This window comes from Leuciscus leuciscus (assembly GCF_965113295.1).
Source record: "Leuciscus leuciscus genome assembly, chromosome: 11".
NCBI lineage: Eukaryota > Metazoa > Chordata > Actinopteri > Cypriniformes > Leuciscidae > Leuciscus > Leuciscus leuciscus.
Window position 1 is genome coordinate 32,739,088 of NC_138735.1, and position 17,928 is coordinate 32,757,015.

General features: G+C 39.3%; 1 protein-coding gene across 2 annotated transcripts in view; it reads right to left on the bottom strand.

The window, feature by feature from the left end:
• kcnh2b (potassium voltage-gated channel, subfamily H (eag-related), member 2b) overlaps nt 1-17,928 on the bottom strand; it is a 224,177-nt gene that overhangs the window by 188,547 nt on the left and 17,702 nt on the right. For both annotated transcript variants that reach the window (XM_082184722.1, XM_082184721.1), the window contains exon 2: nt 15,577-15,807. In XM_082184722.1, the coding sequence (XP_082040848.1) occupies nt 15,577-15,807 (231 nt within the window). The remainder of the gene's footprint in view (nt 1-15,576; nt 15,808-17,928) is intronic.

A 17,928-nucleotide genomic window follows, 5' to 3' on the forward strand; every position in this document is an offset into this window, starting at 1 on the left:
CCACGTTGCTCCAGGGGGATTGTCCCTGTAATAAGTGCACTGTAAGTCGCTTTGGATAAAAGCGTCTGCCAAATGCATAAATGTAAAATGTAAATGTAAAAGAAAGAACTAAGTTACTCCAGTCTTACGTCCTGCATGAACCCACTTATGTTTCTAACAAACTTGAATAATGCCAGTCGGGGCTTGACATTAACGTTTTTTGCTCACCAGCCACTGTGGCTAATGGTTTTCCAAAGTTACCCAGCCTTTTCACAGGCCACAATCTTGACATCAATACCATGAGGAAAACTTCCATATAGTTATTTGTAATATGATCTCATAATTTGGCAGCAGGTTTATTAGGCTGCTGTCACTTTAAGACCTGACGCACAGATCCGTTATACTGTTACACGCGTTTTCTTTCTCAACTGTTTACGATCACTTAAAACATAACTGACTGTGTTTACGTGAATACTCACCGAGACCAATCTACAGGCGTCTGTTATAATACATGATGTACATAAGTTGATTATATGACATTATGTATTTTAGCAGTGTTGATCATTAAAACCATATGATTACTTGCTTTTGATACTTTCTTACTTTGAACCAATCATTAATGCCTCATTGTTATTATATATGTATATCACTTAGGTCTATTTTTATCACCACAAAAAAGTATTATCCGATTAATCGTCAAAATAATCGATCAATTACTCGATGAAAAAAATAATCGTTAGTGACAGCACTACTAATTACTGACTTAGTTCATTTACCAATGTTAGGGCTCTATGATTTCTGTGATGCAGAAAATACAGATCACGGAATCCAGTCATAAAAAGTGTAACATGAAATGTCACGGAATTTGGCAAATTGTGGATGCATAAATTCCGGAAAATTTTGGAAAAATAAAACTGAATTTGGGAAAACACAATATAAACAGATATTAAACCTAATAATATGTTGGATAAATACTACTAGATTTTTTAAGGAAACACTTAACACATCTGTCTTTAGGTCCATCAGGATCTCATGGAAAACCCGGTGAAGGGCGATGGGATTGGGCGCGTGTCAGCTGACCTGGAGCTGTGAATGTGTGTGTGAGCGCAGCAGCTAAAAATACAGCCGACCAGGAATGACAAACATGTAAAGTCTGATTCTCTCTCTGAGACACTAGGGACCTGACCAGCCGGCTCACTGCGAAGACGAAACAAGACCTGTGTGCATGTGTGCATCTGCCTATGTCAACACAAATATGTGCCGTTTCCACAGGAATACCGTTTCTTGCATCATATACAGCAGAAAAATCCACATCAACGGCCATTCAGGAGCTGTGTGCTCGTCTTAAACACACAATCAGGAATCATTGCTTAAGCATTATCCCTGGTATTCTGTGATTTGCACATTTTAATTTAAACTAATTTTAATTCTACTTTCTTGCATTCAATGCAATGCATCTTGTTTGCAGCCTCAATTTGCATTTGTTAGCAAATATGTTCAGCTACACACGGTTGCTTAGGTCGTTGCATTACACTGTGTGTCATTGTATTTTTCTGGGCTTTATATCTGTGAGTGCAATTCAAACCTGATGAAGCAGAACACAGAAAATACATTTACTTATGGAATAAAGTGAAAACATTAAGGAAAATGCACAAAAATAAATGTGGCTTTATTTAAATTGACTTATGTGAAAGATATGAACACGCTTGGTTGCATCTGTCATATTTGTTCTCCGGTTATGGATTAATATCTTCATTTTTGGTGTAGACGGGTCTCTAGGCAACTGAAGTAGAAGATCGCTGGATCATGAAGAACTGAGCCGTCTGGGTGTGTGTGTGTGTGTGTGTGTGTGTGTGTGTGTGTGTATTACAGACTGAGTATCGATGAACAAATATTAAAGCAGACATAATGTGCCACAGCTGGTTAATGCTTTTATATGCAACAGAAAACACACTCACAAATGCACGAATCATCAAGTGTGTGTGTGTGTGTGTGTGTGTGTGTGTGTGTGTGTGTGTGTGTGTGTGTGTGTGTGTGTGTGTGTGTGTGTGTGTGTGTGTGTGTGTTTAAAACCCCTCAGATTCAGCCATCAGTTAAAGCCGGATGGGATGTTTGAGAATGAGATTTCTGCATGTCTCACTGTCTGCAGGGATTCAGTGTCTCTTTACTTTCCCAACAGGCTTTTCAATCAATAAGACATTGACAGAATGTCTCTAATAATAGGAGGTCAAACATTGGGCAGAACTAATACTTACACACACACAGTCCACAGCTCCTCCGGGTAAACACTGAGCTGTAAAGACTCAACTGAAGTTTAGGCACGTCCATGGATCGCTCTAATCTCATTTACACACCCCTAAACATCACATAAAGAGCGATGTGTGGTTTGAGCACTTTAATATGGCATTTAATATATGAGTATTCTTGATTTGACTGCACTGACACCATCAGACTGAACTGGATTGAGCTGATAATGATGACACTATAGTCTTCTGTAGAGCTGAATCGAACTTGATGAACTTCACGCAGTTATTGATCTGAACTGAATCAGCATTGAAATGAACAGATCAGGGGTGTGTTTCCCAAAAGCATCGTTAGCAAACTATGGTCGCAAGTTCCATCGTTATCAGCAGTTCAACCGAAAATATCGTTCTAACGAACATTCGCAAACAGCGTCGCAGAGTTGTGTGTTTGGAGCGACAGATCTCCACCTGTGGTTAGAAGAAGAGTTTCTAGTTTGCATGACATGTGGACTCAATAAATCTTATCTTGAGCAGAATAAGCAGCATTCAGTACAACCTGTGTCTTTTATTTAGGATACATACAAATGTCATTTACGTCTTTTAGTTTGTCAAGAGATTTAAAGCATCGAGTGCGCGTGTGTGAACGAGCTCTAGTGCGAAAGAACGAGTCTATGATTGAATCTGGAAATAAAGCAAATAACTGAGAAAGATGAGAAATAGTCCTCAGATGCATGTCTGTAATTTATAAAAAAATGTCTAGAATTAATTCGATCTCAAACGATTCATTACACAGGGTTCTTGCAGGTCTCAGTTAGTCAAATTTAAGACCTTTTCAAGACATTTTAAGACCATAAAAAACCTACAATAAAAATTTGTATGTAGAAAATTGTCTGCATTACCAAAAAAATATTCAAATCAAAGAATTCATTTTATTTCAATGAATTCAGTAATTGAAAAAGCATTAACTTAATTTACAGATAAAGCAATCACATTAGCAACCTTCCACACCCAACAACGTGTGTCAGAGAAAAGAACAGAATCAGATATAATTTTTTTATAGAAAATTGTACTTTGCATATTATACTGTAAAAAACACATAATCAGTTGATTTTAAGTGATCATAACTAGAGATGAAATGGCATGAACATTTCATTTCATGATTATAGTGCCAAAAATGATCACTGTTATCACAGAATCCTGTTCAAAAAGTACTAATACTACACAATGAAATCAATTCACCAAGTTTTAAGTCGAAAAACAGCAAATAACAAATAAAATTAGCATCAATATGCACTAACATAAACATTAAAATAATACCATTAAAAATGATAGCCAGATTTTAAAAGTGTCTTGCAACATGTTATATACTAACATGTACAAGTTCATGTTGGAGACCCCTGCTCTAGAGCTCCGCTTTGTAGGCTACGACTCCATACTTTTTTGCTACTTTGTAATAACTTTATACAGCCAGCGTTTCTGGAAATGAACGAGGATAAACACTTTTTAAGACCTGAGTGACCTGACTAAATTAAATGTAAGACCGCGGATGAAAATCTGGCCGTTTTTCAGACGTTTTAAGGCCTTAAATGTAAAGTTCTTAAGACCCCGCGGGAACCCTTATTAAAAGAAGTTATTACTCCACCAAGTTCGCAACATCATTAACCAACATGGTTTAACTGCAAATTTGCGGCAATTTGGTTTGGGGAAACAGTCTTGACTCGCTAGTTGATTTCTTCAGCGATGTATGGTACTATAGCAATGAAACGGCGAGTTACGGCGGTGAAGCGGCGAGTTACGGCGGTGTACGGGACACACACCCCTGATTAGCACTATTGTCTTTTTTTGCTGCTTTTCAACAGAATTTGTCTTATTTGAGGAAGTCTGCGTCACTGATTCTGCTATTTTCCTGTTTATTATTGTGTAACAATCTATAAAGCGCTATAAAAATAAAGGTGACTTGACTTAACGTGTCACTTCCTGTCTATGTGGGCTGTTCTTGTCTCAGTGCTGATAGTCAAACGTCTGGCTACTGGAGATTACAGAAGTTTTCCAGATGAAAAAAAAGCTCAAACTTTTTGAGTGATGGGCCTGATTTGGGAGACAGACACTGAGATTTGAGAGATTTGCATGAGATTTGCCTTGCAGCAGCTGAGAGTGAGAGTGACAGATGAAACGTGTCGGTGGGATCGCGGTCGGTTCGGTTGTGTTTCAGTGAGAGGGAGCGTCTGGTCATCACACCCGACGCTCGCTGTAACCCTCACCGCAGGTCTGGGCTTCTCCCAGGTCATTTCCATATTCAAATGAGCTGCAGGAGGGGATTTGCATACAGCAACAAACGGCTGTTTAATTCATTATTAAAGCAGAGGGAGAAAAGTGACACTCTGAGCCAAACAGGGATAGTAGATAGATAGATAGATAGATAGATAGATAGATAGATAGATAGATAGATAGATAGATAGATAGATAGATAGATAGATTTAAAAACTCTTACAGTATCTGTATAGTATCTGAAAACACAGAACCACAATATTATGATTTTTTGTTCATGTTTTAATTTAAGTTTTATATATTGAACTGACTACAGACCTTTTAAAGGTTCATTGTGTGATATTTAGGAGGATCTGCTGACAGAAATGCAATATAATATTCATAATATTTCAGTGGTGTATAAAGACCTTACATAATGAAGCGTTATGTGTTTATTAACTTAGAATGAGGCGTTACTCTCGACACACACCGCGGGTCCGCTTACATCCACATGCTTCTACGGTGGCCCTGAGCGGACAAAGGCGTTTCTTCACTATCTTGTTCTTCATGATAAGAAGATTCAGCTAAAGTCAGCGAATAAAACACTGACACAATGATGAACAAGTCACAATAATATTCACAATAACATCGTTTTACTGAATAATTAAGTAAACCTAATTTCTGTTTAACTGTTTAACTGGCTACTCTCTGCTGTCTCAGACGATGACATCACTTCCTGTCGGCCACTGTAACTTCTGTTGGGTGCAGTTCACAACCTCACCACTAGATGCTTCTAAAACTTACACACTGCACCTTTAAATAAACCATAGATAAAAAGAACAACACGTCAGTAGTGTGAAGTTACAAACTGTGCTTTAGGTTCACATCAACACCGCCTTACAAATGTGAGAGAAAAACGAAACTTGTATTTACTAACATGAACTAACAATGAGCAATACATTTGTTACAGTTTTTATTAATCTGTGTTAACTAATGTTTGATTTTTGATTTAACTAATGTGTAAGTGAATGTTTAAATGAATATTAACTAAGATTAATAAATGCTTTAGAAGTTTTGTTCATTCTTAGTTCATGTTAACTAATAAACCTTATTCTAAAGTAAATAAACCATAAATAAAATGAACAACACGTCAGTAGAGTGAAGTTACAACCTGTGCTTTTGGTTCACATCCCTTCACAAATCTGAGAGAGAAACGAAACGTGACATGAAAGTCAAAGAGGGAATGGCTTTTCTTTTTGGGAATGGTAAATGTCAGGAGAAAGCCCGGGAGAGGCTACGGCTCATTTCCATGAATGCACACGTCTGTTGTCAGAGCGAACACACTCCGGACCACATGTCAGCATTTCTTCGGCATGTTTCTCCAATAGTGGCACAGAAAATGCTTTTGTCAGCCGTTTAAGACTCACAATAGCCCGTGAACAAACCTCTTCCTCAGCCGGTGGATGCCGACGGCCAAACACCATCAGTAACCACTACTGCGCCAAACTCAATCAGTTTAGCAGAGACAGACGAGGTCTTCAACTAATATGACAGCTAAACAATTGGCAGGTACAAAATAAATAATATTAATGCTAAATAGCAATGTGAATACTGATTTATTTATTTATTATTGAGAACATTATATAAACAAAGAAGGAAACCGTCACAATGTAGAACAAACAAACAGGAAAAAAGAACGAAAGAAAGAAAAGGTACAAGACTCATCAGAATAAATCACATATCAAAGGAAAAGGGTAAAAGATTGACATATTTCAGCTGTTTTTAAAGTCTTCTTGTTACACGAGTTAGAGAAAGTCCCAGAGTAATGTCGGACTTCAGCGAACAAAACAACGTTTTTTTCTAGCCTGAAAATTTACATTTATGTAAATAAAAGTTTGTAAACAAAAAAAGAAGATTAAGTACATTTTGTTTTTGAGTAAAGGCTCTTTTTTTCCAATTAACAATTCCAAACAAAACAGTAGTTTATGTGGCCAATGTGATGACAGCATTTTTTTGATGAAAAAAACAAACATATTTTGATGAAAGATTATTTAATTATATTTTCCCCTTTTAGAAAAACGTGCACTAATGAATCACGGTCAATAATTACAATTACGCCACAATAAATGAAAGCGAGCGATGCACAGAGAGAGTCTGCTAATCAAATATTGCTTGGCTCATGACGGAGGAGATTCCTGCCAAGAATCTGGCCGTGAACACGGAGGAATCCTCACGGAGACACAGGACAGGTGCAGACGATAAACAACAGCACCAGAGGAAATGAAAGAGGCTATTTTTAAGCAACTGGTAAAATCACATCCCTCAGGGCATGAAGGTCAAAGGGTCACAGTCGATGATGTCAGCAATGTGGCTCTAATGCCTTCAACACCGAGACTCGAGAGCCGCTGGTTTAGTTAAAGGGTTCGTTCACCCAAAAATGAAAGTTCCGTCAGTAATCACTCTCCCTAATGTTGTTCCAACCCCGTCAGACTTTCCTTCATCTTCGGAACACAAATTAAGATGTTTTTGATGAAATCTGAGAGCTGTCTCACTCCTCCATAGTCTTCTCTGTAATCCAGATCTGCCATCCCAGAAAAGTTAGTAAAGACATCATTAAAATAGTCCAAGTGACTCCAGCGGCTCAACCGTAAGTTTATCAAGCGACGAGAATACTTTTTGTGCAAAACAAACAAAAATAACGACTGTATTCAACTATCTCTTCTCTTCCATGTAGGGGTGGAACGGTACATGTATTCGTATTGAACTGAAACGGTACGGGCGTCATGGTTCAGTGCATAAATTTACACGGAGAATACATGGTATAGAAATAAATAAAACTTGCGTGCAAATTAATTCATGTAATGCGGAACTACTGTTAGATACGTGGGTTCTTTAGGGACACCTAATCTGTAGCCCCGCCTTAGAAGCAGGCTGCGATGTAAAGATTGCAATGCTGGAATGTGTGTGTGTGTGTGTGTGTGTGTGTGTGTGTGTGTGTGTGTGTGTGTGTGTGTGTGTGTGTGTGTGTGTGTGTGTGTGTGTGTGTGTGTGTGAGTGAGTGAGTGAGTGAGTGAGTGAGTGAGTGAGTGAGTGAGTGAGTGAGAGAGAGAGAGAGAGAGAGAGAGAGAGAGAGAGAGAGAGGGGCGCGGGCGCTATCGAAAAGTCGCAAAGTGTTTACTTATATTTGTGTGTGTGTGTGTGTTCGTGTGTGTGTGTGTGTGAGGCGCGGGCGCGATCGTACAGTGGAAACATAAAAACATACTCCGTCATTTTGTTTATACAGGACATCATTCAAACTGCAAAGTGTTTAAGTTGCTGTTAATTAAAATTGTAAGGAAAACAAATATATTAATCTGAAATGTAGCAAATAAATTTTCAATTCATTCAGGTACAATTACCAAACATATCTCAAGGTCTTTTTGTCTTTTTATTAATTTAATAATAAACTAATTATATAAAACTATGGTCAGTGCACTACAAATAAACTGCTTCTATGCCTTTACTTTATTAATAAAACTTATTTAAAAAATTAGGGATGCACCGATTGGGAAATTATGGGCCGATACCGATACCGATGTTTAACATAACAACTTGGCCGATGGCCGATGCCGATGCCGATGTTTTTTCTTTTTGTTATTTATTCCTTCTTTTGTGCCACGGAAACATACAAGTCTTTCGGCTCTTGATCACACTATCCTAGAATGAGCACAAATTCAATCAGACCAATTTATGAAACAAAAAAAACCTTTAATGTCACTTTCTGGTTGACAGTTATAACCTTATTTATAAGTTCTTTTTCAGTTGTTATGAAGAGCAATATGAGAGAGAAATTTGGTAATCATTGTCTGACCCAACAAAAAAAACATTATAATATTCATTTTATTTTTCGTGTTCGCATTTATGAGGGAAAAAACACGGGTGAATGTTCATACCAAAATATTAAATTTTAAGCGCGCACGCGCTCTTCTGCGAGAGAGAGAGAGAGAGAGAGAGAGAGAGAGAGAGAGAGAGCCCCGACCGCGCGCGCGCTCTCACTCACTATTCAGAGCGGTCAAGCTTCCCCGTACTTTTTGACAAGAGTCCTTGACAGGGAGGCCAGAGTTTCTTTGCAGCTCAAGTCGGCGGCGGTGTGTACAGTTAACGCTCTATCTGTTGACGGCGCTGAGGGAAAAGCTCCCCCCACTGGAAGAAGCAGTCGCCGCCCATTTGTGTCCTCCTGCGCACCCATCAAAGCCGTGCAGAACGTCTTCAGCACTCGCGGATCGTGCATACTCCGCCGCTTCTTCTGCTACACACCATATGGTCGTTCTTTTCTCGAGAAAAGGAGTTTTCTCATAGAAAATAAATAAATAAATGCGTCATTGTACCCAGCACTTCTGAAAATGCACTTCCGAATGCGTCTCTGTCCCCAGCATATCAAACTGACGCCCATGTGACATCGGCGAATGTCATTTTTATTTCCCGATGGCCGATGGCAGTTAACGAGGCAAATATCGGCCGTTACCGATGTTCAGCCGATGCATCGGTGCATCCCTATAAAAAATACAAGGCTTAAGTAATTTATTTTCCTCTGGTGGTCCAGCCTGAGACATGCTCAAGCCTTCTACATTTCTGTTTTGCTTTTCCCTCCATTGTACCGAACTCGTACCGAACCGTGATGTCTGAACCGAGGTATGAACCGAACCGTGACTTCTGTGTACCGTTACACCCCTACTTCCATGTCATTGTCCTAAGCTGTTGACGTAGTGTAACAGATGCGTGTGATGCTGGCCAATAGTGAGCCTCCGTTCTGACGCACAACCCAGAAGCGCTGCGCTGATACACTACGTCAACTCACTCAGAGAAACACAGAAGAACATGAAGAGTGGAATAAAGTCGTTATTTTTGTTTGTTTTTTTCGCATAAAAAGTATTCTCATCGCAGATATGAGCTGCATTTTATTGATCATCAGCTCATTTCCAAGTCAAGACCGCATTAAGAGAGAGCAGCAACAGCACTGCTAAGATCATTTGGTTTCTTTCCTGTTAATGAAGATGATTGTGTGTGAAGCGTCTGCGACTTACTCTCACTTTGATTTGACATAGGTTGCACGTTGGCTTGATGAAGAGATGCTCAGCTGCGGTGTCATATCTGGCTATAACATGACATATAGCCTATAACACGCTCTCACATGTCTGTTTTTTAGCAGTTGGGAGGAGTAAAATGTACATATGAGACCCTGGATCACGTCACCAGTCACATGTCGCACGGGTATATCTGTGGCAATAGCCAACAATACACTGTATGGGTCAAAATTATCGATTTTTCTTTTATGTAAAAAATCATGAGGATATTAAGTAAAGATCATGTTCCATGAAGATATTTTGAACATTTATTTGTGTGAGTGAGTGCAGCACAATCATGAACATAAATGCACAACTTTATAGGAGATTTTCTTAATGTTTTGATTTGTTTGCACCCTCAGATTCCAGATGTTCAATAGTTGTATCTCAACCAAATATTGTCCTATCCTAACAAACCACACATCAATGGTGAAAGTGTATTTATTCAGCTTTCAGATCATGTATACATCTCAATTTAAAAAATTGACCCATGTGACTGGTTTTGTGGTCCAGGGTCATATATGTGGTTTCAACAACCGGATGCATTTACACCAGTTTCGACTGTAACGCGTCTCAGATCTCCTCCTGATGTGGTTTGAGCGATCGGATGTAAATCTGTCTTGATTGTGTTTCGGAGGGCGTTTACACCTGGACTCTTCACGATAGGATCGCTATCAGATCTCAGAAAACACATGAAGAGGCCAGGAGTGATTTCACCAAGTACCACATGTTCCTGGATCAACATCTTTGTTGATCCTGGAACAACTTTCCAATCAACCAATCAGATTTGAGGGTCAAGTTTACAGTTTATGTCAAGTTTAGGCTAGACCCAGGGTGAGGTGCTTCAACATCAGTGTTATTCACCTATCATTTCATTTTAGAGAAAAGGTATGAGTAGGGTTAGGTTTAGGGGTAGGTTTAGGGGTAGGGATCGGGTAAGAACTACATTTTGGGACAGGAATGTTATTCCAGGATCAACAAAATATGTTGATCCAGGAACATGTCTTACTTGGCAAAATCATGATGACCTTTGATTTCCATGATGCGCAAAATGCTAAAGACATTCTTTTTGAGTACAAAAACTATTAAAACAGAATCCAGAAACACTAAAATAGAAAGAAAAAACTAATTGGGGGGAAGAAGCAGATTTCATAGGACCGTACATCCGGGTGTGTGCCACAGGACATATTCTGCTGTGCCCTTGTTAACCCAGCAGCCTCTCACACGTCAGCTCTCCTCACTTTCACTCGCTCTCTCTGGTGCTCATGGGTAACGCACCCGAGCCGAGTTTAAAACTCAGAGTGATTGATTAAGTGCCGGTCAGATCAGCGACGGACAATAGAGAGTAGGAAAGGGCAATCCATCACCACGAAGGCTGATGCCAGCGCGAAGCACAGCAGATAAATGAGCGCACCCACACGAGGAGAGGGGAGATGAAGAAACCAGTTCCTCCGGCTGATCCTTCGCTCGTCACGGGAGGATCGGGATCCCCGTTTCTGGAGCAACATGGATTTTCCACCTGAATTATACATGAGAATCAAAGTGTGTGTCGTCATCAAGGCCTGATTCTAGACTCTGTTTGCGTGCATGTGTGTGTTGGGAGGGGGGCGAATGCATGTGTGTGTGTGTGTGTGTGTGTGATGGAGGGACGGATGCATATGTGTGTGTGTGTGTGTGTGTGTGTGTGTGTGTTTTGGGGGGGGGGGGGGGGGGGGGGTTGAATGCATGTGTGTGTGTGTGTGTGTGTGTGTGTGCTTCAGATAAATGAGAGCTTTCATCAGGTCAGTATCTATCAGAAGACAGAAATAAAAAGGGAGTATAAACACTATATCAGAAAAATAAGGAATTAAGTGATTCTGGTTCCAACTCTGACTACGGCTCTGTAAACAAATCTTTCTGTGATTTCTGGACAATTCTTATTGCATTTACTATCAGAAAGCATGTTGTCAAAGTAGACAATTTCAGATTCTAACAGAACAATACAAAAAAATCAGAAGGAAATGTTTCTAGTATTCCTGGAAAAAAACTGGTTATCCTTTCACATCTATTGCTGATTCTGAACTGGCACTTAAACTACATCCTTTATTTTGGTGTCTGTCCGCAAACAAAAGCAAAGTCATTCCAGAATCATTAACAAAAGAAAAACATTTTGTCATCATAATGTTCGTCTACTTGGCAAACCAAGGCTGTTTGCTGCAGATTATGGATTCTGACTGGGTGGAAGCCAATCAGAGCCAATACTTAAACCAGATATATTGGATATAAGAGTATCAAGACATTTAGGTTAAAAAAAATATTACTTAAGGGCTGAAAAGAGCTATAAAGCACTACAGACATAATATATATAGGCCTATATATTATCATTTTAGCCATGAGGCTTGACAGACTAGTATTATATATAAATCCACTTTCTGATCACATTAGAGCAGTGGTTCTCAATCAGGGGTCATAAAATATATTATTATATTAAAGTCCCCCTGTGGTGAAAATCCCAATAGAATCTGTCTGCATCCTGCAAGACTTCAAGTTACGCCCCTTCAAGTTACGTCATTTCAAGTTACGCCCACTTCAAGTTACGCCCACTTCAAGTTACGCCCACTTCAAGTTACGCCCCTTCAAGTTACGTCATTTCAAGTTACGTCATTTCAAGTTACGCCCACTTCAAGTTACGCCCACTTCAAGTTACGCCCACTTCAAGTTACGTCCACTTCAAGTTACGTCATTTCAAGTTACGCCCCTTCAAGTTACGCCCCTTCAAGTTACGCCCACTTCAAGTTGCTCACTGTTTTTTTCGACTGCGCTGCACAGACCGGTCGGTGTATGATATCAAAGTACCGCGAGAGCGATAAGAGCAAACAGACACTTCTGAATGCTTTTGAATCGCTGTTGCACGAGTTTAACATAAACAGAACAAACTGTTTCCCACACATAGTGCGGTGCGCCACAGAATCAACACCGGCCGCAACATATTGCGTTTCGTTATAAAAAATAAATAAAAAGTACGCTCGCTATTTAAAACACGTAACGTTAGCGTATTCATTCAGCTGCATTTCCTTTCCTTGCTCTCCCTCCGTCTCTCTGTCACTCACGCGTCTCTCTCACAAGCGATTTTTTGTCTTGCCTTATTTGATCGGTAAATGATGTAGAATGTAGATGACTGCTGTGCCTGCGATAGGAACGAGCAGAGAGAGATAGAGAGCCCCGGTCGCGCGCGCGCGTCTTCAAACTGTCTGGCTCTCTCTCGCTCCCTCCCGCATATTAATCAAAATCAATTGAGAATTGACACGATGGTAAAAGATCGGAAGACCGAAGTTTCACGTGGAGCATTCGGATATTTTTTTCCTGAATTACCGCTGGGTGTGAATTGTGCTAAAAAAAATAAAATAAAAAAATAAAATAAAAAAACTTTATGATTATATTATTATTATTATTATTATTGAAGAATAATGATCTTTGGTCTTATGTATGTCATTGGTAATTCATTGTGTGTCACTGGTGTTACTGTCTTTTTTTTTCTGTCACATTAAATAAAATATCACATGTGACATGATCATTTTACATCCATTTAATTCTGCATACACTCAAAAGTTAAGATTTAAACTAAGGATTGCATCATTAGGCTACTTGATTTTAACTGGTTTTCAAATATTTTCATCATTATAGCAAATACATGGTTGCACAAATGAACTAACATCATTCAACATACTTTTAACAAACATGATTAAAATAAATAAAACAATTTCCTTATTTGCTGAATTATTATTATTTTTCTGTACCTCTGACTACATGTGCTGAATTTTTTTTTGAAATAATATTTAATTAAAACCTTTAATATATTGCCAAGCTGTCATTTATGTGTATTCATAAAGTCAAAGGGTAATCTAATAATGTGGTTTAAATGTTAAACTTACGACATTACTAAATGTCTCTATACGACCTGGCATCTTGCCGACAACATCTCATTTTGAGTTTGACATATCGTGTGGTTCTATGTGATTTGGACAACTTTAAGTTACGCCCACTTCCTGTTACTCCCCTCTCTTGCAGTCCGCAGACAGACCCATCTCGAAAATCCAGCGTTTAATGTTGTTTATGTGTCTATGTGGTGTTTTTAATCTGCTTTAAGACAAACCATGTGTAAGTTCATAAGTCGACAGCATTGCTGAGTATTTCCTCCTTAAAACTGCAGTGAACCAAAGACAGTCTCAAACACACGCTTTGAAATCGCTGGTGTTTCTGACGTCACAAACTACCTTGTAACCAATCAGATCAACGTGTGATCGTCAACCAGTGGATCTCTGAGCTGAGTGAGTGAGTGGAGGCGGGGCTTATTTGCATATTCATAGAACCGCACATACTAAATGAGGCGAGGGTGTCGAGTTACATTCAAGATATTTTAAGGCATTAAGAATAAAAAAAAAAACTTTTAAAAATGTCATTTTGGTGATCAAAGATGACTACAGGGGACGTTAAAAATAATCTTAATTAAACACAAAGTAAATCATATTTATTGTTTCCCTTTAAAAGTATTGTTTTGTCATAATTAAAGAAGATACAGAAGGAAATTCAAATATTGTTCTACAGTAGGGGGAACCGCTGCATTAGATTCATTAGTAACCGCTAAACTGCATTACATAACGAGGTATGCTAATGTCTCAGACCAGCGCAGGTCAGGAGGCTACGAGATGAACACCAAACACACAGCCCAACACATAAACAGTGGAAACTATGATTGCTAGTGTGATGCTGTGCAGAAGAGACGTCAACCATCGGCTGAGAGCAAACATCTGCTGTCGAGAAAACACTCCAGACTGAAACACTCACATCACGTGTGTGTGTGTGTGTGTGTGTGTGTGTGTGTGTGTGTGTGTGTGTGATTTCACTGCCAGTCACTAACCAGAACCAGCCCGATCCAGTCTAACCAGGAGCTCATTTGCATAATTCCTTTAGTAAATTGGTTGCTAAAACAATACAGACATCAAATAAACAACTTCACCTGCAGGAGCAACTCTTCCAAGCCTTCCTCTCTCTCTCAGCTATCCTGATCTCTCACGCATCATTCTGGAAAGCCAAAGAAAACCTCCTTGTGGCCGTTGAACAGCTGGAGTTAATCACACCCGGATAATCATTCTAATATTGAAACATTTCTCATTATTATCAATGTTCAAAACAGTTGTGTACTTGTTTATTTCAGGATTCTTTGATGAATAGAAAGTTCAAAAGAACAGCATTTAATTAAAATAGAAGCTTTTGTAACATGAAACACCACCGTTCAAAAGTTGGGGGGGGGGTAAAATATTCATCAAGGATTAATTAAATTGATCAAAAGTGACATTAAAGACATTTATAATGTTACAAAAGATTCTATTTCAGATAAATGCTGTTCTTTTGGACGTTCTTTGAAATTGTACACAACCGTTTTCAACATTGATAATAATAATAAATGAGCATCAAATCATAATATTAGAATGACTTCTGAAGGATCATGTGACACTGAAGACTGGAGTAATGATGCTGAAAATTCAGCGTTGATCACAGGAATAAATTACATTTTAAAACATATTAAAATAGAAAACAGTTATTTTAAATTGTCATAATATTTCACTATTTTTACTGTATTTTTGTTTGTTTTTGTTTTTATCAAATAAATGCAGCCTTGATGAGCAGAAAAGACTTCTTTTAAAAACATTAAAAATCGTACCAATCCAAAACTTTTGACTGATGGTTAAACAGAACAAGCCGAGATGCTTTTCGCAAGGTTTGATTTCTCCAGCACTGAAGCTGTGTCGAGGTCCAGCAGGCTTTTAAAGTAGAAGATGCATGAAAACTAAAACTACAATGAGATCCAATAGCAAACAAAACAAACTACTCAAGACCATGCTTGGCATTAACCCTTTCCTGAGGAGAGCCTCAGCCTGAAGCATTCGCTGTCGAAGAACAACACTCTCGTCGTAATGAACCACTCGCACACCCTGAGGATTAATAAGTGTGTGTGTTTGTCCTACCGTCTTTCCTATAGAGCGCGATCTCCACCTTCCTCTCCTCGGACCCGAGCAGCGCCTGAGCCATCTGAGCGATGGCCAGCCGGCGTGTGTGTGTGCCGTAGAGAAAGCTGCAGGTGCAGGGCTTCTGCATGATCTCCGCCCTCGTGTAGCCGCACATGTGACAGAAGCCATCGTTGCAGAAGATGATGGCGCAGTTCTCCACACGCGCATTCGCTATGATGAACTTCCTACCTGTGAGAGACAGGAGACACACACTCTTAAGTCTGTGGTGAATCATGGGTCGGTTAGTGTTTGGTTGGCTAAATGTACTTGGTTTAATTTGGTGCATTACTTGTGGAGTCTGGACCTCTTTTCAGATTATTCTGAGAAATTACAATATACATTCTTAGCATATCTAGATAGATAGATAGATAGATATATAGCCTACCCTGGAATTCATGGACAGTCTATTACATATATGCATTTGTTTGTTGTGTGTGTGTGTGTGTGTGTGTGTGTGTGTGTGTGTGTGTGTGTGTGTGTGCGAGCGAGTGTGTGTGTGTCTGTGTCAGTAAGTGTCATTGTGTGAGTGTGAGTGAGTGAGTGTGTGTGTGTGTGTGTGTGTGTGTGTGTGTGTGTGTGTGTGTGTGTGTGTGTGTGTGTGTGTGTGTGTGTGTGTGTCATTGTGTGTGTGTGTGTGTGTGTGTGTGTGTGTGTGTGTGTGTGTGTGTGTGTGTGTGTGTGTGTGTGTGTGTGTGTGTGTGTGTGTGTGTGTCATTGTGTGAGTGTGTGTGAGTGAACGTATGTGTATATGTATAAATATTGAACTGGGAAACAATGACACATCATCTGTCATTCCATCATTACTGATTTGTATGTGGTTTTCACTAAAGGTCATTTCTGCAACTTCAACGAAACCTCATCTATGTTAGTCAGCTATATAACATTATCCTGGCAACAAATCAACAAGAGTAATGTAGACATCAGAGCAAAACAACCAGTAAAGGCATACAAATGATGTATCAGACATTCAATGGCAAAGCATCACTGGAAGATCGAAGTCACAACTACAGAACATCTGCTACTCGACTCGGGCCACACGCTGTATCACTGGGACAGATGTGTGTGTGTGTGTACAGTGTGTGACAGACACACAGGGATGACCTTCACACGACGCGTCACACCGCTTAAATCACTCGCTGAGACTCGCTGGGCTGAAGAGACACTGCAATAAGGGTTTGACGGACGGCTTGAGCTGAACCACACGAGAGTCTGAAGAGCTCTCGACCACCTCACTTTACTAATGTCCTGGAGACTTCTGTCATCTGTCCTGATACACACACACACACACACACACACCGACTGCCTCACTTTACTAATGTCCTGGAGACTTCTGTCATCTCTCCTGACACACACACACACACACACACACACACACACACACACCGACTGCCTCACTTTACTAACGTCCTGGAGACTTCTGTCATCTCTCCTGACACACACACACACACACACACACACACACACACTGACTGCACACACACACCCGACTGCACACACACACCACACAGACACCGACTGCACACACACACACACCGACTGCACACACACTCCGGGAAACAGATACACTTCTCATCAGAAAGTGAAGTCAGCAATGTTAAAACCATGGAGTTTCATTTGATTAGAGTTAGAGTTAAACTGAGGATGTTTGAGCTACGGGGAAGAGAAAGAAAACAAATCTAGTGTGAATCTTGCCCAAAATTCTTTTTGTACAAAATTTAAAAGATAAAATGTATTTATTTATTTTAATTATATATAATTTTTGCATAAAATATTATGCACAAGTTACATATATATAAATTATTTTTTATACAGTAATATGTGCATAATATTTTATATCCAATATAAATGTAATATTTATAATAAAACATATTTATAATATAAACATATAAATAGATACAAATATTAAAATATAATAAATATGTAATATTTATTTATTTTAATTTAATATATTTTTATTGTGTAATTTGTGCATAATATCTTAATATGTAATATGTCTGTAATGGACCTCAGTGCTGCATTTGACACTGTCGATCATAACATACTTCTTGACAGGCTGGAAAACTGGGTGGGGCTTTCTGGGATAGTCCTAAAATGGTTCAGGTCATACTTAGATGGGAGAGGTTATTATGTGAGTATAGGAGACCATAAGTCTGAGTGGACATCCATGACATGCGGAGTCCCTCAAGGCTCAATTCTTGCACCACTCCTGTTCAACCTGTATATGCTCCCAATGAGCCAAATAATGAGAAACAACCAAATTGCTTACCACAGCTATGCAGACGACACACAGCTCTACTTAGCCCTATCGCC